Source organism: Peromyscus californicus, unplaced genomic scaffold (assembly GCF_007827085.1).
Source record: "Peromyscus californicus insignis strain IS unplaced genomic scaffold, ASM782708v3 Scaffold_9__1_contigs__length_137607984, whole genome shotgun sequence".
Taxonomy (NCBI): domain Eukaryota; kingdom Metazoa; phylum Chordata; class Mammalia; order Rodentia; family Cricetidae; genus Peromyscus; species Peromyscus californicus.
In genome coordinates, this window is record NW_026294617.1 from 97,839,719 (window position 1) to 97,859,510 (window position 19,792).

Genomic DNA, 19,792 nt, shown 5'->3' on the forward strand with positions numbered 1-19,792 from the left:
ATTAATTTTTTTGTTGTCATTATCTCAAATACAGTGGCCAACAAGTTACAGCCCATTGACAAAATCTGGTCCACAGAAAAAACTAGAAATCTAACAAGAAGTTTAATAATGGACAGAGACATTATCACTCTACTTTTTGTAAATGCTGTCATTTGATTCAAAAGAAATGCCAATTCCTGGAGACAGATGTTCTGTGATCTAGTCTGTGGAAATATTATACATTATATTCCCCTCTGGGAAGCATATTCTCAAATGCTTCACTCTGCAACCACTATGGGTTGGACCTAGCCCTGTGCTACAGAGATGAAGAATGAGGGGTAGGATTCCTGGAGGTCTGCTCACTTCTTTTCATAGCTGCCTGTTACAGTTTGGATCCCAAATATTCTCCAGAGGCTCATTTGGTGAAGAATTGGTTGTCATCCTGTGGTGATATCGGGAGGTATTGGAATCTTTAAGAGCTGAGGCCAGAAGGGAGGAAGCTAGGTCATCGGGTTCTATCCTTGAAGGGGATGCTAGGAAACTGGTCTCTTCCCGAGACGAGCAGCTCTGCTACCACACTCTCCCTTAACGATGTTCTGCCTCACCACGTGGCCCAAAGGAACAGAGCAAAATGACAATGAATGGAAACCAGTGAAAGGAGTGCCGAAAGAAACCTTTCCTTTTTTTTTTTTTTAGGTTGTTTATCTTAGATCTTTTGTCATTGTACTAGAACATTAACCAACACATTGCTTTGCCCTTCACCTTTCTTCCCAGCTATAAGTCACAGTGCAATAGCTACTTTATGATTATAGGGTCAATGAATAACGGCTTTACCTGTTCAGCATGGCAGGAGAGAAAGGTGGTAAAAGCCTGGGATTTCAACTGCACCGCTAAGACAGCATGTTGATTCCGAACTATCTATTCTTGGATTTATTATTATAGTCAGTGAACAGTTGCTTTCTGTTGCTGGCAGGGTAGTACTTAAACAGGTACACCCTGAATTTCAGGAAGGATACAAGTGTGTGGAGATTTTTTTAATGGAAATTCTGATTAAGTAGATGAGGTCCGGGACCCAGCTCTCAAAGAAGTCCCGCCGGTTGGTGAGCTGGACCTTGAGCAGCAAGATGACAGCTTTCGGATATTTGAACAAACACCACCATACCCCACACAACCCCAGAAATGTATCTCCTAGTGAGCAAAGTCTGTCTATTATTCAACTCTTTTTAGATGTGAAAAGCTATAATATATAATACATACGATATTATACAAATATCTTGACCCTTTCTTTAAAATATACAAGTTTCTTGACCCTTTCTTTAAAATACAGGACCTTTTTACCTTTGTGGGGTTTTGAAAGATATCCATGTCTTACTTTTTTCACTTTTCCACAATAAGCAAGGGGTTTGCTATACCATGGGGTATGTGAATTTGCTGGAGTGTTTTGTGCATTCTTTATTAGTTAAATAAAAAATGTTGAGAGTTCTAAGAACAAATGGAAATTAGCAAAAGGGCAGGGAAAGCTTACATGTCTACAAAGTTCTATTTTTTCCTTTGAAGTCATCAGTATTAAAGAAAGAATATGGTATTAGATGTTAAATGCTATCATCAAACAGAAGCTAACGTTTAAGTATTTTGAACTGCAGAAGAGGAGTTCAGGGGCCAGCCTGCTTTAAAGTTTGTCGCATTCTTGACTGCACACCCACTCCCAGGACCTGCCAAGCAGCTTTTTGCACAAGGACTGCTTATGCCTTCTGTGGCTCTCAGCACTCGTAGGGTTGATGAGGAGCCTTTAATTAGTCATTAGCCAATTTCATTTTGGATTTGTATAAGAATCATCATTCAAAACTGAGGAGCTGAGGTCAAATTTAAAAGATGATGTCCTCAAGGCCAGAAAGACAAACTATGGGATTTGATTTTTTTTTTAAAGTCATTGAAAATTTTCAATCTTTGTCATGTCAATGATTTTAATGAAATTTCTGCAAATTTCCGTTTCCACTCAAGGACTCTTCCATGTGACACTAAGGTTAGCACTTACCCACACAGGTAAAAGTGACACAAGGCAGGAAACCAATAGATCTAGACTCTACACTCAGCTCAGACCCAGGCTGAGAATATTGGCTCGTCTCAGCCTCTGTGGCACTTCATTTTATCATCTGCAATCTTTAAATACATAGTACAATGATTCATCCTCTCCAACCAAGCCATTTACATTCTAATTATTGAAACCTAAGATTATTTCATATGGTAGGAACTTACATGATCTTGTGAGTTGAATTATGCCCTCCCAAAGGATATATTAAAGTCCTAACCCACTGATACCTGTGCTTATAATGCTATTGGAAACAGGTTCTCTGCATGTGTACTAAAGTTAAGATGGAGTCACTGTGGTGGCCCAGAGTCAATATGATTGGTGTGTACATAAGAAATGATTGTGTTAAAGCACAGATTCCCAATGTCATTCCTTGAGTAGAGAAATGTGGTTCTGAGTCCAAGAATGCTACCAAATTGAGACACTACCAGAAGGTAGCAAGAATCAGGAAGGATTCGGATGAATCTCTTCAGAAGGAAGGTCTTGCTGACAGCTATATTTCAAGCTATAAGCATTTGCGTCTTGTTACAGTGGCCCTTGAGACAGAAATCACTTGGTAAAAAAAAAAAAAGCGGGGCTGGAGAGATGGCTCAGAGGTTAAGAGCACTGACTGCTCTTCCAGAGGTCCTGAGTTCAATTCCCAGCAACCACATGGTGGCTCACAACCATCTACAATGAGAGATCTGGCACCCTCTTCTGGCCTGCAGTCATACATGCTGTATACATAATAAATAAATAAATCTTTAAAAAAAAAAAAAAAAAAAAAAAAGCTTTTTTGTAAATATGATTAAACATAGTGAGGTGGAAAGATTATTCTTAGCTTTCAGGTAGACTCATAGCAGTCACAAGGGTCCTATGAGAAGGCAAGGCAGGAGAATCAGAGTCTTAAAAGGCAGGCGATATGACAATGAGAACAGAAAGTCTGAGTCTGAAAGATATTTGTCGGCCTTCAAAAATGTTTGAGTGTTAGTCCTGGAGATGGAGGAAGCCCCATGTTAAGGAATGTAGCAGGTGTCTGGAATCTCGAAAAGACAAAGAAGCAAACTGTCAATCAGAGTTCAGTAGCTACATGGATTTGACAGTTTACTGAACCAGTAAAGCTTATTTTGGACATTTTTGTTTAGACAGGGAGTCATGTAACCCTTACTAGCCTCCAGTTCACTAGATAGCCAAGGATGACTTTGAATTTCTCACTCCCTCTTCTTCCTCTCCCTGAGAACTGAGATTACTGGTGTGCATCACCATACCTGGTTTAGGATGTTCTGAGAATCAAGCTCACATCCACTAGGCACTGTACCAGCTGAGCTACAACCCAGCCCTATTTTGGACCCATGACTTTTTGAACCACAATACCAACTTATCTGGATCTAGAATCAAGTAAAATATCAGCTACTTGGTACACTTATAAAGGATGTTCCTGATCAGGTTATTTGAAGTGGAAAGACCTACTCTAAATTTGGGTGGTACCTATGGCATCCAGATAATAGACAATCTGAGGGAAAGGCTCTGCTTTTTGCCTGCTTGCCTTCACAGTGTGCTGGCAAGTTCATCAACCCTACTGCTGCTTCCGCCTCTGCTGTTTCTATTCTCTGATGACATCAGAACCCAGAATCTTCATCCTTGCCACATAGACTGAAGACAACTGACTCTCCTACAGGATCTTCCTCCAGAATCCTCCAGGCCTTCAGTACTAGTCTAAGACTGTTGAGACATCCAACATATACTATGTATTAAATACCAAAACTTTCAGTTAGTGAATAAATTAATGAATCAAATCATTTAAAATGAACAAAAGCATGTAGACCCAATTGTTTACCTACACCCTTTAGACATAATGATCCTCTACTAACCACGATGAATATATCCCAATGGCTTCCCTAGATCAGATCTTCTGTAAATGCTTTGACTTTGACTAATTCAACACTGAGGCCAGGACTAAAGAGCTGCCTCCATGGTTAAGAGCACTTGTTGCTCTTTCAGAGGACCCAGGTTCAATTCCCAGAATCAAATGGTGGCTGACAACCACCTGTAACTCCAGTTGCAGGGAATCTGACGACCTCTTCTGGCCTCTGTAGGTACTGCATGAACATGATGCACATGCATGCTGGCAAAACAATTACACATAAAAATAAAGTAAAATAAAATAAAAAGAATAAAGACTCTCATAATTTTTATCAGCTTAACATCTGAGACAATGAACTCTATCATATTGAGGAATTATCTCTATCAGACTGGTCTGTGGTCATATCTATGAGACATTGTCTTGTGAGAGGGCTTATTCTATTGCGGGCAGTGCCACCCCTGGGTAGATGGGCCTGCTGTATGAAAGATAGGAGAACAAGCTAGGGGAAGCAAGCCCACGGGCAGTGTTCTTCTTCGGTCTCTGTTTCAGTTCCTGCCTCCAGTTTCCAACCCAGGCTTCCCTAGATAATAAACTGTAACCTGTAAGCCAAATGGACACTTTCCTTCCCCAGTTGATTTTGATTAGTGTTGTTGTTGTTGCTGTTATTGTTGCTGTTGTTGTTGTTGCTGCTGCTGCTGCTGCTGCTGCTGCTGCTGCTGCTGCTGCTATTTTTATGTCAGCAACAGAGAAGACAACAGAGCCAATCCTAGAAAAATCCCGTATTGCTACTGGGACTAAAAAAGGCAAAAGAAGGACACAAAGTAAATGAGTTCTTCCTTGGAGAGTGCACCCTAACATCCCCATCCTCACACACCAGCAACATCACTTAGCTCATAGGATGCTGCCAGGTTCCTTTGGGAGCAACTTTCTTTCTTTGCATCACTCCTTGTGACTAATTTGCAGCCCAGATGCTTTACACAGTAGGGCATTTCCTCTTTCAGGACTGGCCACAGATGTTCAAAGGATGATCCTTGCTCACAAAGTACCATCTGGCATTTAGCATCTTGCTGTGGCTGATTGCCTGATAGATCACCCCAATATGAGGCACAACAGAACACCAAAATGGGAAGTGGTTCTGCCACACCAATGGTCCCAGGGAGACTGGAGACAGATTGTGTTTGATCAGAGAGGAGAAAGGGAAAAAAGGGAGTTATAGTAAAACACGATCATGAAATTGATTTTCCATGAAACCAAACCTAAACAAGTATCAAAAAGACTACAAGGAAGCCATTTGAGAGACACAGAAAATGTAATAGGCTTGTGTTGAAAACACACCACTGTCTGGGATTGTTGTTCCTAAAAATGTCAAATACACCCTTGCAGACTGCAAATATACCATACAGGTTTTGAGGGGTAGGTGAGTCCACAAAAGCAAAGTACATGTTTTTCAATATAGCCAAATACATGGAATATGACACTGGGATAAAGACGTAACCATAGAAAAAAATATTTAAGTTGAGGTCTCCATCTGTAAAATCAGGTTCATAGACATAATCAGGAGAATTTTCTGATTCATGTCAAATACCTAGTATAAGGTCTGGTACAGAATTACATTCTTACATGGTGAATTTATTTGGTGACTCACCATATGGACGTGCACGGCACTAAGTGCTCAGCTGGCATTGCTAAAAGCAATGCAATTTAGATGACTCAGAGTACAGGATGCCTGGGTTCATACCACAGCTCTGACACACACTCCTGTCATAACCTTAGTGAAGTTATTAAACTTCTGTATGCCTTGGCTTCCTCATTGTCATAGACCATGGTCAGGATTAGAGAAGTGGATGTATTCACTAAACTCAGAAGCAGTGATTGGCATATGGCAAGCATGCACACTTGAATATCATTGTTAATGTGATCCTCACCTCCCAAATCTTTATATCCTCTTGCCACAGATGCCATTTCTATATCTAATTTTTCAGCAAGACAGAGTTGAAACAGTGTAAGTGAGCCATACGCTCAGGATTTAAATACAGGTAGCCTTTGCCTTGTACTTGGTTTATGATAGCATTAAGTTGATAATTCTAGAATGAAAGGCATGACAAATCTATTCTGATATTTGTGTGTGTGTGTGTGTGTGTGTGTGTGTGTGTGTGTGTGTGTGTGTGTATTTGTCTGTGCATGTGAGTGTATGGCTAAGAGTACACATTGTATTCACGTGGAGGTTAGAGATCACTAACATATGATTTCTTCAATGCCTCCCTACCTTATCCATTAACTTCTTTAATGTGTATGTACATATATCTGAGTGTATGTATGTATGCTATGAACATTCAGGAAACCACAGAAGTCAGGAGAGAATGTTTGATGCCCTGCCACTGGGGTTACAGGTAGCTGGGAACTGCCTGCCCCATGTTGGTGCTGGAAAATGAACTTGGGTTGTCTGCAAGAGCATTAAATGCTCTTAACTGCTGATCTATATTTCCAGCCCTCTGTAGCACGAATCTTAAAAGTTCTTATTAATAAAATCAAACCCAGGAGCCAGGTATTGGGGTGAATGCTGGAAGATCAGAGAAGCAGAACAAGCCACAGCTTCCTCACCTCGCAATTCCTCAGCTGATCCTGTTTCCTCAGACTGGAAGCCTCTGTGTCCTTATCCAAATGGATCTCAGCTGAACTGTTTCTCAAAAGCCTAAAAGCTTAACCAGGCTCTAGTTCCTCACCCTCATGCCTTAAATACCTTTCTGCCTCCTGCCATCACTCCCTGGGATTAAAGGCTCACTTTCTGGGATTAAAGGCGTGAGTCATCACGCTTGGCTGTATCCTTGAACACACGGAGATCCAGGCAGATCTCTGCCTCTGGAATGCTAGGATTAAAGGTGTGTGCTACCACTGCCTGACCTCTATGTTTAATATTGTGGCTGTTCTGTTCTTTGACCCCGGATAAGTTTATTAGAGTGCACAATATTTCGGGGAACACAATACCACCACAGCCCTCCACCTTATTTTTGAGACAGGATCTTTCTCTGCATTTTGATGACACAGATATGGCTAGATTGTCTGACCAGCAAGCCCCAAGGATCTTCCTGTCTTTACCTCCCTAGTGTTGGGATTGCATCCACAGTCCATAGCAATTGATTTTTCCATATAGGTTCCATATAGTCAAGATTAATCTAACTGAGACATCTCCCTAGCTTCTATTTTGATATTTTCAACCAAATTTTTCATAGTCATCTGGCTTTATAACCTTAGGAAGTACCAGAACATTGCATAATGTTGTGGAATATTAGTTTAAGATGTGTTACATTTGTTTATGCTGTGGAATATTTGTTTAATGATGCAAAGATTGCTGCATTATTTTATGTTGCATTTGTTTAACTCTGAAAAGCTGTGTTACTTTTTCTGTGTAAAACACCTGATTGGTCTAAAAAAGGGCTGAATGACCAATAGCTAAGCAGGAAAGAGAAATAAGGTGTGGTTGGCAGGCAGAGAGAATAAACAGGAGAAATCTAGAAAAGAGGAGGGAAGAGCAAGAAAAGAAGAAGGAGAGGAGGATGCCAGGGCCAGTCATCCAGCCACACAGCCAACCATGGAGTAAGAAAGAAAGAAAGATATTTAGAATAAAGAAAAGTAAAAGTCCGGAGGTAAACCATAGTTAAAGAGAAATGGGAGAGTTCAAGTTAGAAAAGCTGGCTAGAAACAAGCCAAGCTAAGTCTCTGTGTACTTATTTGAGAGTGGGGTGGTGGGCCCCCAAAGAGTTTGAAAAACAACAACAAAAAAAAAAAAACAACTACAATGTAAGTTAATAAAGATGCTATGAATAAAGAGGTTGTGAGGTACATGAAAATTTTAACCCAGAAAAAAGCAATTCAGCACTTGGCTCATCACAAGCTAAATGTATCAGCAGAGCCCATGAAGTGCAATTTTCCTTGCCCCATGTGGTATTTCTCTATAGCAATGACAACAAGAATAATTTTAAATATTTTTATTGTTAATTATGTGTGTGGTTATGTGCATGTAACTGCAGAGTTAAGTTTTTGTGGCCAAACCTAGTTCCTCTGTGTAGCTGAAAGCTTTCCTGTGTCCTGCCCAGTCCTGTAGCTGCTCAGACCCAAATAAACACACAGAGGCTTATATTATTTTTAAACTATATGGCCTAATGGCTCAGGCTTCTCACTAGCTAGCTCTTACATCTTAAATTAACCCATTTTTATAAATCTATACTTTGCCACCATGTGGCTTGTGGTTTACCAGTATCTTTACATCTTGCTTCTCATGGCAGAAGCTAGCAGCTTCTCCTCTGCTCTGTCTTTCTCCTTTCTCTCTCTCTAATCGGAATGTCACGCCTAACCTTATTCTGCCTCACCAATGGCCAGCTTTATTTATCAACCAATCAGAGCAACATGTATTCACAGTATACAGAATGACATTCCACAGCACCTCTGTAAGAGAGCAGGAAATACACTTGGCCTCCAGAGCCATCTCTCCAGCCCTCATGATACTTTAAAAAATTGTAATGTAAGTGCCTCAGGTTAATCAAGATACCAAACTGTGACCCACACATAAAAAAACCCAGATTTTGTTGGGGGAATCGAAGTTATCCTATCCAGGCTATCTTCCTGAGAAGAAAACAGTCACTGGCAGCTCTGACAACTCTGAAGTAAAGTTAAGACACAGAGCTCTCAGTAACACTGAAATTTCAGATAAACAATGAATAATTTTAGTGCCTTTCTCATGCAAAATTTGGCACATGCTTATACTAAACATACATTCTTTTTTAAAGTCTGATATGCAGATTTAACTAGATATATTTTTTTCCCCTAAACCTGGAAACTTTGCTACAAGGGCTTAAGAAAAGGCTCAAAGAATATGAGAGAAGCCCAAAGGTGAGGCTTCATTAACTTCATAGCAAATCTGCCCCTGAACAGTTGCTGTTAATTGCCACATTTCATAGCCGCAGACATTGAAGCCATACTTAGCCTACAGAGTTAGAAGTGGGGAATACATATTTGAAACAGTTTAAATTATTGTAAAATTTAGGGGTGTGTGCAAAGGGGGAAATGAAAGAGATATATGATAGAGTGAAAGGAATTAGAATTTCCCTGCCTACATAATAGCAAGGGAAACTGTTAATGACTGATTTCACACAAGGGGATTGAGAGGGGCTTTATAATTTCACTGTCTATGTCCTGTGCTTGGATCCCCTCAATGACTTCCTAGCCAATGGGTATTAGCTATGTTATAGAAAACCTTAGCCCCACATAGAGGTGTGTGCAAGAGACTTCCATTGTCATGTTGTTGTGTAACCTAAGTTAAGTGAAATCTGACTTCAAGGCTCATGCCTCTTGGCCTCACAGGAAATTTGCATCATCATTACTAAAGATCCTTTCCTCTTCCAAGGTCACTTTGAAGTTGAAGAGACCTAAGGGGTGAGATCTGCTACAATTCAGTCTGTCCCAGATACCTCTACCATCCTAATTTCTCAAGTCACCAGTAGTAAGTAGTAAGCCACCACCACACGAGTGATGTTCATTCCTTCTGTGCCTTCCAGAGAACACAGTGGCAAGATAAGAAATCTGTTTTTGGAGTCAACCCTTTCTTAATACATCTTGTATCTTGGAGCTCAGTCAGGGTACTGCCATTGTGACCCACAGAAGATGTGTGTCATCTCCAGTCCTGGGGTATCAAGGACCTTACTGTTTCCCAGTCTTTTCTCCTTCATTTAGTAACACAAAATGAAGAGGTGGAAAATGAAGTCATCAGAAGAAAAAGACACATCAAAATTTTAATGTGGTAAGTAGTGTATATCCCTGTAAATCTGTCTTATTAGAAAAATCCTCTAAACTTAAAATTAGCAAGCCGTCCATTTATGAATTAACTCTGAGAGTTTTTAAAGCTAAATCTGCTGTGTGCTATTTCGTTTGTGTTCTGAGAGGAGACAAGTGATAAGGTGAGTCAGAGACAGAATCTCGGCCCTTTTGGTCAAAGGAACTGGAGAAGTAGGAAGTCACTGGTGGCTGCTCCCCTGCTTCTCTGATCTTTCAGGTTTTTACCCTGATGTCTGACTCCTGGTTTTTATTGAAAACATTAATTAGAATAATGCATCACAAATCCCTGTATCTTTCACTCAATCTGCTGAACACTCAGGGAGAGACTTCAACCATATACAACATAATAAATAAATGCTGAGAGCACCATACTAAAGTGGGTGGTAAGGCTGCCCCAGTGTTGGGGGAGCTAGAGCCTTGGTCATCTGTTGATGGTTGTGTAATAGGAGACATGATCCTGTGGGAACTGTCACATAGTCTGGACCAACCTGTCTTGCAAATTATAATCCTTCCAAGGTTTAAAGCCCTTCAGCTTATTGTTTCCCCAGGTCAAACAGCACCAGCTCCTTGAGTCGTCTCTCTTAGGACTCAACTCTAAGTTCTCTCACAAATAGATTTTTCTTTCTTGTGAGTAAAAAGTCACTTTTCTAGTCTCCTTATAGTATAAAACCCAAAACTGATCCCCCAAATGCGTACATGTCCGTGAGGGAAATGGCAGCCCATATGCCTTCATCTCCAAAGGTCATCCAACCAAAGGAATTAAGCTACAGAAAAACAGCCATAAAACTCAACAAGGTCATGTGCTTTGCATGCAATGGGAGATAATCATGAGAGAAGTAGGCCAATCTCAGAGACAAATACTGTACAATTCCTGTCATTTATAGTCACTAGATATCACGCAGACACATGAAACCTCACAAGGTTATATGAGATGAAAGGGGGAAGCAAAAATGCTCTACGGAGAAGGACTAATGGGAATGGAGAGGAGAGAAAAGAGGGAAGGTAGAGAATATGAGGAGGGATATCGTCCACATAAAATATATACCTGTTGAAATGTCCAGCATCAATGAATAAAGTAAAAAAAAACAAAAAGTATTTTAAATGAATAAAAGAAAATAAATTTTAAAAACCATATGCAATGGCCTTGTCAGCTTACTTTTACTTCCTCAAGCTTCGAGTTTCTGCACTTTGAAAATGTCAGTCTCTCATTGTCCTTCTACCTCTTTCTTTACTTCCTTCATTATGCTAACGAAAACAAGGTTTCGACTTCCTTCTGCCCCTTGACCCCACAGCGTCCCTGACAAAGCACTTCCTACCTGCTCCTGGGATTGTCTGCTGAGGTCCCATGTCTCCATGTGCTTGCTGGTGCCTGGGATACAGGAGGACTGTGCTGGAGGCTGACTTCATCACGCAATGGTTGGCACCTAGGAAGGTGCACAAGATGCAAGGTGGTGGGGATAGATGATATGTGTGGTGAAACACTGTGTGGCTGTCTGGGAAGACTGCCTGCCGGCTCTTCACTGAAGACGTGAAAGTGACTGGATAGGAGTCCCTTGGAATTTTTTTATTTTACTTTTAATTGTTTACCTGTCATTTGCCACATGCTAGAAGAGTCCTTCCCAAGGCATTCCATACAAAATGGGGAGTATTATATTTCTGATAATAGCATAATGAAATATATTAGGAACAATACTCCAAAACCTCTCCATTTTCATATCCAGATACCTAATAGACTTTCACCTCATGAAGCCCCTTAGAATAGATTATTTATACTGACCTATGGGGTTTATAGTAATGAGATAGCAATGGGAAATAAAAAGCAAGAAAGAGCCTGGCAGTGGTGGTGCACGCCTTTTATCCCAGCATTCAGGAGGCAGAGGCAGGAGGATCTCTGTGAGTTTGAGGCCAGCCTGATCTACAGAGTGAGTTCCAGGACAGCCAAGACTGTTTCACAAAGAAACTCTGTCTCAAAAAAACAACAATAAAAAAAAAAAATCAAGAAAGGAAAATGTGCCCAAAGCATAGCTTTCAGATCATAGGAAGATGAACAAAAGCCAGAACACAGACGATAACTTGGCTGGGCTTGGTCCTGATTCCCCTTCCTTGGCATTCCTTCAGTGAACCATGTGGAAGAAAGGACAGAAACTACTCAGTGAGATGGGTCGTGAGAAAATTCCCAGGGACACTTGACGGAGTGTAAGGATAGGAGTACAGTAACAAAACAAGCATTCTACAAGGACAAATGAACCTACCCTCGTAGAACCCTGTCAACTAATAAGCTACTAGGCTTCAAAATAACACACCAAGGGTTTGTGGGGTCTCCAAACTTTTCAGTATTTCCCTGTCTACTCCTAGAAAAAAAATGCACTTTCAGGGGCAAATTTCACTTGGTGTAATTGTATGTTTTTATTTTGCTTACCTAACCTATTATTAATGGTTTGGTAAAATGAGTTTTATATTAAGAGGAAGAATTAGGGATGTAGGGTAGCCCAGTGGGTAAAGTACTTGTCACAGAAGCATGAAGACAAGAATTTGATCACTAGAACCCATGTTAAAAAGCAAGATGTGTTGGCTTGTGGTACCAGTGCAAAGGAGGCAGAGACAAGTGCATCCCTGGGCCCAGGTGCCCAGCGCATAGCCTACTCAGCAAGTACCAGGCCAATGAGAGATCATGTCTCATGAATCTTGGAATACCCCCTGAGGTTGACTCATGACCTCTACATGCATACATACAAGTATGCATATGTACAAGTATGCACGTATAGCCACACACAAACAAATGCACACACACAAATAATTAATAAATAAAAGAACAAAATTGTTGTTTATAAATTCAAATTAAGCAAACATACTTTTTAATTTACTGAGTTTTTTTTAAATAAAACCTATATTGAACATATTTGAGGTAGGCTATAGATAACTGCTGCTCAGTTCTATTGGGACCTTTTATTCTTGGCTGTGGCTAGGAAAGAATTCACAGTAAAGGGGCCTATGGGGGTGTCTACCATTTATCCTCATGTTTTCATAAATGGAAGCAGCCAGGAAAAGCACAGCTGTCACCATTTCCCAAAAAAAAAAAAAAAAAAAATGCATGAACGGTGGGCACCGCTTGAGCCAGGGCCAACCTGACAGGCAGGTTGCCTCACAGAGCAGATCTAAATTGTGAACCATTCCATCAGGTTTAATATTTTGCATATGTATAAAAAGAGATTTGGGTTCACTCATCTGGCATGTGCCTTGGCTGTTGAGCAATCCTAAAAACTAACCTGCAAGATGCCCACTGTCCCCTAATATTTTAAATGGTTGGTGATCCAAAGAAAAATTGGAACTAACTAGATAGGATGAAAGCTTCACCTGGACTGGAAATCTGAAAAGGTTTCTTTAATCTTCCTCCCTGTGCCTCCTTGCATTGCGGATTCCGGTTGGAGTGGAACTGCCTGCTTGCTCAGAGGGAAGGCTGTCCATGTAATATGTCTTGGCCAATTGAAAACTGGCAGCATTCATGTTCTCATGGGAACTTCATTTGCCAAGCTTCTAGGACATTTCCCAACACCTAGAAGATTGCCCAATTGGACACCAATCTCACTAAGCACACAAACTTTTCATCACATGGGCCAGACTTTTCAGAACTCTGAATCGTTAGCAAGCAGAAAAGACAGCAAGGCTCCGCTCTTGCCCACTCAGATTATTCTAAATGTCACCAACACAGTCTCCTTAAAAGACTGAGAAAGAACACAAATTCCCTGCAAGGTACAGCTAATTAAGGGAGACAGCAAAATTTAGAGGAAAAAAACAAAACAGATAAAGGCCCTTTTTACAGATTAAGCAAAAATCCAATTGTGGTCTTTACAAGAACTTAACCTTTTGTTCAGGATCGGTTCTAACGTCATTCAGTTTATCCAAAGAATTCTATTTATCCTGGGTACAGAAAAAAAGGTCAAGAGCTAGATTCCAGGGCTTTTGAAGAGAAAGATACATCTCTAAATTACTACATGCATTCAACCTTTTGGAAGACACATTCCATATTCATTAAGAACCTTTTTCTGGGGATTGGGGGCATATTTCTAAATACTTGGCTGGGACTGAATGGTGGGAATTATGGGAATGCCCATTTCACTTGAACCCTTCTAAAATTATGGTGTTTATTCATGTGTAATTAAAAAAAACACTCTTGGAAAATTTTCTATAGTTTGTGATGGGGTCATTAGATAAATTGGACTAATTATGACTTTACAAATGTAATTGTAAATTAAATAAAGTATCAAAACAAATCCAATCACAGCTGTTTGGGAGAGTTGTTGCTTAAAACTTCACTTATCACCACATAATATAATTAGGCAATTACCAAATGACAGCTGAGTGATGATTACAGCAGTCAAAAGCAAAAGTCTTGAGAAAAGTCACTGACAGCTCATAATAAACCAAGGAGAGTGTAACTTGTCCGAGTTTGGTTTTGGGGGTTTTATTTTTGTTTGTTTGGTTGGTTGGTTTGGTTTGGGTTTTGTTGTTGTTATTGTTATGGATTTTATTTTTGTTGGTGTTTTTTTGGTTTTTTTTTTTTGACATTCTGGTTAGCAATAGCTTTTAGCCATCTGGCACTAGACCCATCATCAATGCATCCATTAGGCACCATTGCCACAGCATCAGGGACCATAGCATTATGCAAGTTCATGAAAATGGTCTTATTTATTTATTCATTCTTAGATCAAAGAAAATATTTCATTATACACTACTAGTATATTCACTTTAACACCAAGATAATTATAAAATATGATGGTTAATTTAGCTTTTGACAGAGGAAAAATCCCATAAAAGCAGACAAGACTCACAACTTCATTATGTAATTCTATCTAGACCCTTTCCATAGGAATTAATGTGTATAAGCTCCTTAAGTAAATGGCAAGATTCAGCCAAATACAGTAGAGTGGCAATGAGATTCTAAGAGGCATAAATATCAACAGCTCTATGGTCTTCACCACTGTGATAGTTAATCTTACCTGTCAACTTTGGGGGACTGAGAGACACCCAGAACATCAGTTTAGTGCTTCCCTGTGATGCTTCTCCAGAGATAATTGGCTCTACTTCTATCAGTGATTTAACCCATTGATGGATTCAAAATTTGAACAGCCTATTGGAAAGTAAAACAGTTGAAAGTAGGGATGAGGTAGATGAAGAATTCACTGGGGAGTACTCTTGAAAGGCACGGCCAAGCCTTTTCTGTTACTACCCTCTGCATCCAGTCATGAAGTGCCAAGTTCTATCCTGTCTCCCCTCCCACTGTCACGATGATTTATCTCACCACAGACCCACAGTGACAGGGCCAAACACCTATGAATTGAACCCATGATCCCAAATCAATCTTCACCCCTTGAATCTGTTTCTCTCTAGTGTTTGTCATAGCAATAGAGAACTGTCTAACACTACTATTGTTTCCCTGAGTCAGGTATGATACCTGGCTCATAATGAACACTCAGTATTTGAGAATACATATATAATTCCAAGGCATGGGCATGGAAGCTACTGAAAATCCCTACGAATGTGTGTGCCTGGTGAGCAGCTCTTCACCCATTTTTATAACCACAAGTGCTAGCTGTCCTCATTCCTCAATGATACATTTACTCATATGTCCATCTCTTTCCAGTCTTCCTGTCACTAAAGATAAATATACAAATAGGCATCCTGGATGGTGACCAGAAAATAAAAGGCAAAACTGTTCTTCCATTTACCAGCCTTGTAACTTTTTTTTTAAACATCAGTGTAGATAGATACGTATCTGTGTGCATATCAAGTATAATATATGTCACCTGCTAAACACAATGATTGCTCCATGGATTTGTCCTAGAGAAATACTGTTTTTTGTTCAAACTCTAAAGAAGCATACTTAATATTGTCTTCATTAATAGTCAGTTAAAGACATGACTAAATTAAAGAGAGAAGATGGACAGAAGTTAGTCAGCTGCTTGCTAACTGTGGACAGTGGGCTTTTTCCTAGTATTGGGAAGGTAAATGGATGGAGATAAAGTATGGTTTGTGGTTGGTAGACATTTACTGAGCTGTTTGGGATGAGAAGCAGAGAGACAAAGGAAGCAGTAAGAAGACCGAGATGCCTGCACGAGCAACCACACCATGCCTTTATCAAGCTGCCTCTAGAGACACATGGGCCCTCAGTGCTCCTACTCCAGTAGCATATCCAAGATGGGTACCAAGCCTCTCACAAGCAGGTTGCATAGCTATATGGATTCCCTAGGAGAAGGGATAGTGTACATCCTGACTAAGTCACATCTTGACAACAGCGGATTAGATTATTATAGGGAGATGATGTACAATTCAAAACATACTCATGTTTATGTGTAAAATTTTCCTTTTGACATTTTTGAATTGTAGTTGATGAAAAGCAACTGAAATTACAGAAAGCCAAATTACAGATAAAGAAGAATTACTAGGGGTGGGGGAAATAGCCCAGTCAAAATAATTTCTGCTTTGCAAGAAGAAGGACCTGAGTTCAATTTCCAAAATCTACATACAAATGCCAAGCATGATAGTGTGTGCTTGTAATTCCAGCCTTGGGGAGGATGAGACAGAAAGACTCTTAGGGCCAACTGACCAGCTAGTCTAGCCCAGTTGGTGAGCTCCAGACCAATGAAAACCCCACCTTAAAGGAGGTGGACTGTGTCCCAAACATGGCACCTGAAGTTGCCTCTGGCTTCCATGTGCACACACACACACACACACACACACACATGAGAGAGAGACAGAGAGAGACAGAGAGAGACAGAGACAAAGACAGAGACAGAGACTACTATACTTTCTAGGGAGGCCAGATACAACAACCAAGGAGTAAACAGGCACATAGAGAATGCTGGCAGGTGAAGGTGAGCGGAATGGAAAAAGGAAAGGTTGAGGAAAGGTTCAAAACCACGTTAATGTTTTGAAGGCTGGGGAGACTGGAATTAACAGAGCAGGGATTCACTACTAATTTGCACCCTCTCCAGGCCCTTTTTCGGCAATATTCTTCAATGATTATGACTTGCCTTATCCTCTACAATATATGAAATACTCTCATCACTAATTGTAGAAAGCATGATGAGGTATATTGCTTCCAGTTTGGGGCTGGTCATGTGGTCTATGACTAAGAGAAGTGGTACCTGGGAGCTCAGAACATGGCCATCCTGGGGAGAACTTTAATGTTTGACTCTTCAAACTCGTCCAATAGGATGTGCATCAAACACCATGTTGGCTGGCTCAAAACAAAAACAATTGAAGAGGAACACATACTTAGAGGAGAAATCAATAATTATTTATGTTTTATAAAGTTGTATTTGCCTAACAGTTTATAATGATAGAAAGTTCCAGTGTTTTCTAGCATTGAGGTCGCTAAACCCTTACACTGAGTTATGAATGATCAAGCATTTGTCCCCCATCTCCCAATCTCCAAATCTTAAGAACTGATCAGCTTAAGGATGATGTTTTTCTATTTTTTTACTATATTTATTAGGTGGATGCCACTGCACTTATGGGGAAACCAGAGGATAACTGACAGGAGCTAGGTCTCTCCTTCTACCAAGAGGGTCCCAGGAATCAGATACAAGTCGCAAGGGCCTTTCCTTGCTGAGCCATCTCTCCAGCCCTTAAAATTTGATTTAAAATGTAAGCATTAAGGTCTACTTCTTTTTTTGGTCTGAAATTTTGCTGCAGGTTTTCCTAAAATGTTGTTGGGTGGAAAGTGCTCCCCAACACCAAGGGGTTTGCAAGTACATCCCAAACGACTGTCTCAAGACACTGCAGTACAAATGGCCTGTACAGTTAAATGAACACAATTGCAGCACAAGCAGTGTCTATCAGTTCCCTGCCTCACATGTTCTTGCCCCATCCTCTGTTTAAACAGGTGCTATTTATACTCATTATAATAAGCAAATGGAATAATGTGATAAGTCATGCCTTGCTGAATTTTAAATTCTCCGGTTAATGTATGAAATTAAGGTAAATTTATTCATTTTAGAAATGGTGCTATAGTTATTATGTGCCCATCTGACCCTTTAAATTAAACCAATTAAGTGTAACTATCTGCATTATTATTTCTGTGATGGATGGATGATTGGATTTTATCAATTTCTTCCCTAACCGTCAAATCATACATGTACTTATTCACTGCACATCATCCTTCTCTGCTTTGGTGCACATTCTGTGGCCTTTCTCACATGCTAATAGTGACAATCTCTCTCCAAAACATAGACGGGAAAATCGTTGTCATCAACGGAGCAACGTTTTTAGTTTGGCCAGTTCATAAATCGTCTTCTTCTGCTCATTCCAGACATTTAACCCATAAATGAATTGGACTTAGTCTAGTCATTTCCTTGAGAATTTTTCTCTCGGTCTTTATAGTAAAGCCTTTAGGCCTTTGGGCTGGAAAGATGACTCAGCAATTAAGAACACTGGCTGCTATTTCAGGGGACCTGGTTCAATTCCAATACCCACATGGCCGCTCAGAATTGTCTGTGACTCCAGTCCCAGGGGATCAGACGTCCTCTTCTGGCCTCTGACGGCAGAAGGCATGCACATGATACACAGCCATATATGCAAAAACACATCCATAGACGTATTTTCTTCAAAAATAAAGGTGTGACCAACTACAACTCCTAATCATTCTAAATTTATTTTTAAGGCTTTAGATCTTAGGAATACAATCTTCCCATGCCTGCTACTTTATTTCAGATAAGTAATCCCAGTTTTTCTTTGCTAATATCTAGCCAAGTACCTACATGTTACCCTTTAATTAATTAATAATGTCTCTTCAAAAACTCCTAATTCCAGAAAATATAGTATTGGACCCCAAGCAGTAGTAACTATGTCAGAATATTCCATTTACATTCCCTAGTCATTTAATTTCATCTGACCTTCCCTTTTGGCTGTCCATCTCTGTAAATCTGCCTTTTCACCCTTGTCCATATTTTCTTTCATACACAGTCATAGCCAACCCTCCTTTAAGTCCATCCTTCCCTGCAAGCAACTTCTCTTAGGTTCTCAGCTCTCTGTGATGTCTTTGGAATAACTCCCTGTGTTTAGGAAAATCTCCTACCCCTGAGTATGCACCGTCTTCATTGTGAACCTTCTGAAAGCCTATTTCTGCTGGGAGCCTCATGATGTTAATTTCCCTGCCAGGCACATTCACCAGACCTCGTTCCCAGGAACGCTGTCCTGGCCAAATCAAAGTGCCAGCACTTTAAGAGAGAGATGCTGTTTCCATTTCTTCTAAAGCACCATGTCCGACTCTCAAAATAATGTCTTCCATCAAAATAATAGTCCTTAACTGGATGTCAGAGCCTATGGCCCAAGCCAGGGCCTGTTCTGCCAAGTCAGCTTCAATTGTTCCTTCTGGTAAATTTCTTTTCCAAGTTTTCTAGAAGTTCTAGGGCTAAAAGCCCCCAGAAGGTGAACAAGAAAGAGAGATATTTCTTCTAATAAAAGGATGAGAAAAGCCAATGCACATTCGTCCTGTGGGTCATCTTGTGCTGGCAGCAAAAGGGCTGACTATTCTTAAGATAGAGAAATGAAAAGATGGGTGATTTAATAAAAAGTTCGGAGGCTTCGCTGGCCTTATCTCCCATCGCTTTTCATTTCTAGAGATTTTTTTAAAGGGATTTCACACAACAGTAGCTATCTGTCATCAGCTTGGTCCTCTGAAAACTCAAGTTATCCAGAATTCCTGGTGACACTTCTTCATTATGAAGAGTCGAGACTTCAAATGAATACCCAGTCACTCTGTGCTATGAATACCCGGTCACTCTGTGCTCTGTGTACAAAGCTGAATGTGGTATTTTCATCTGATTTACTGTATGTACACATAGGCAGATTGGTCTCAACCTAATTTTCATTCCATTTACATTCAGAAAGAAAAAGGTCTCCATATTTTCAGGGGTTGTCTATAGTATTTTGTTTTTATGGAAACATTAGAGAGAGCAGCCAATTATGCAAGACTCCATTTAGTTTTGATTGCCTTAAAATACAAACTGCTAAGGTTTTATAGGCCTGTACTAAAGAAAGAAAAATACTTA

General features: G+C 40.1%; 1 protein-coding gene across 49 annotated transcripts in view; it reads right to left on the reverse strand.

Annotated features, from left to right (window-relative positions):
• The window catches only part of LOC128105112 (uncharacterized), a 211,601-nt gene that overhangs the window by 78,316 nt on the left and 113,493 nt on the right, over positions 1-19,792 (reverse strand). The window contains exons 9-10 of one of the 49 annotated variants that reach the window (XM_052729987.1): positions 14,738-14,868; positions 11,057-11,164 (exon numbers count right to left, since the gene is read on the reverse strand). The exons of the other annotated variants lie outside the window; for them this stretch is intronic. Of the exons in view, the coding sequence (XP_052585947.1) occupies positions 11,057-11,164; positions 14,738-14,774 (145 nt within the window). The 5' untranslated portion in view covers positions 14,775-14,868. The remainder of the gene's footprint in view (positions 1-11,056; positions 11,165-14,737; positions 14,869-19,792) is intronic. 49 annotated transcript variants of the gene reach the window in all.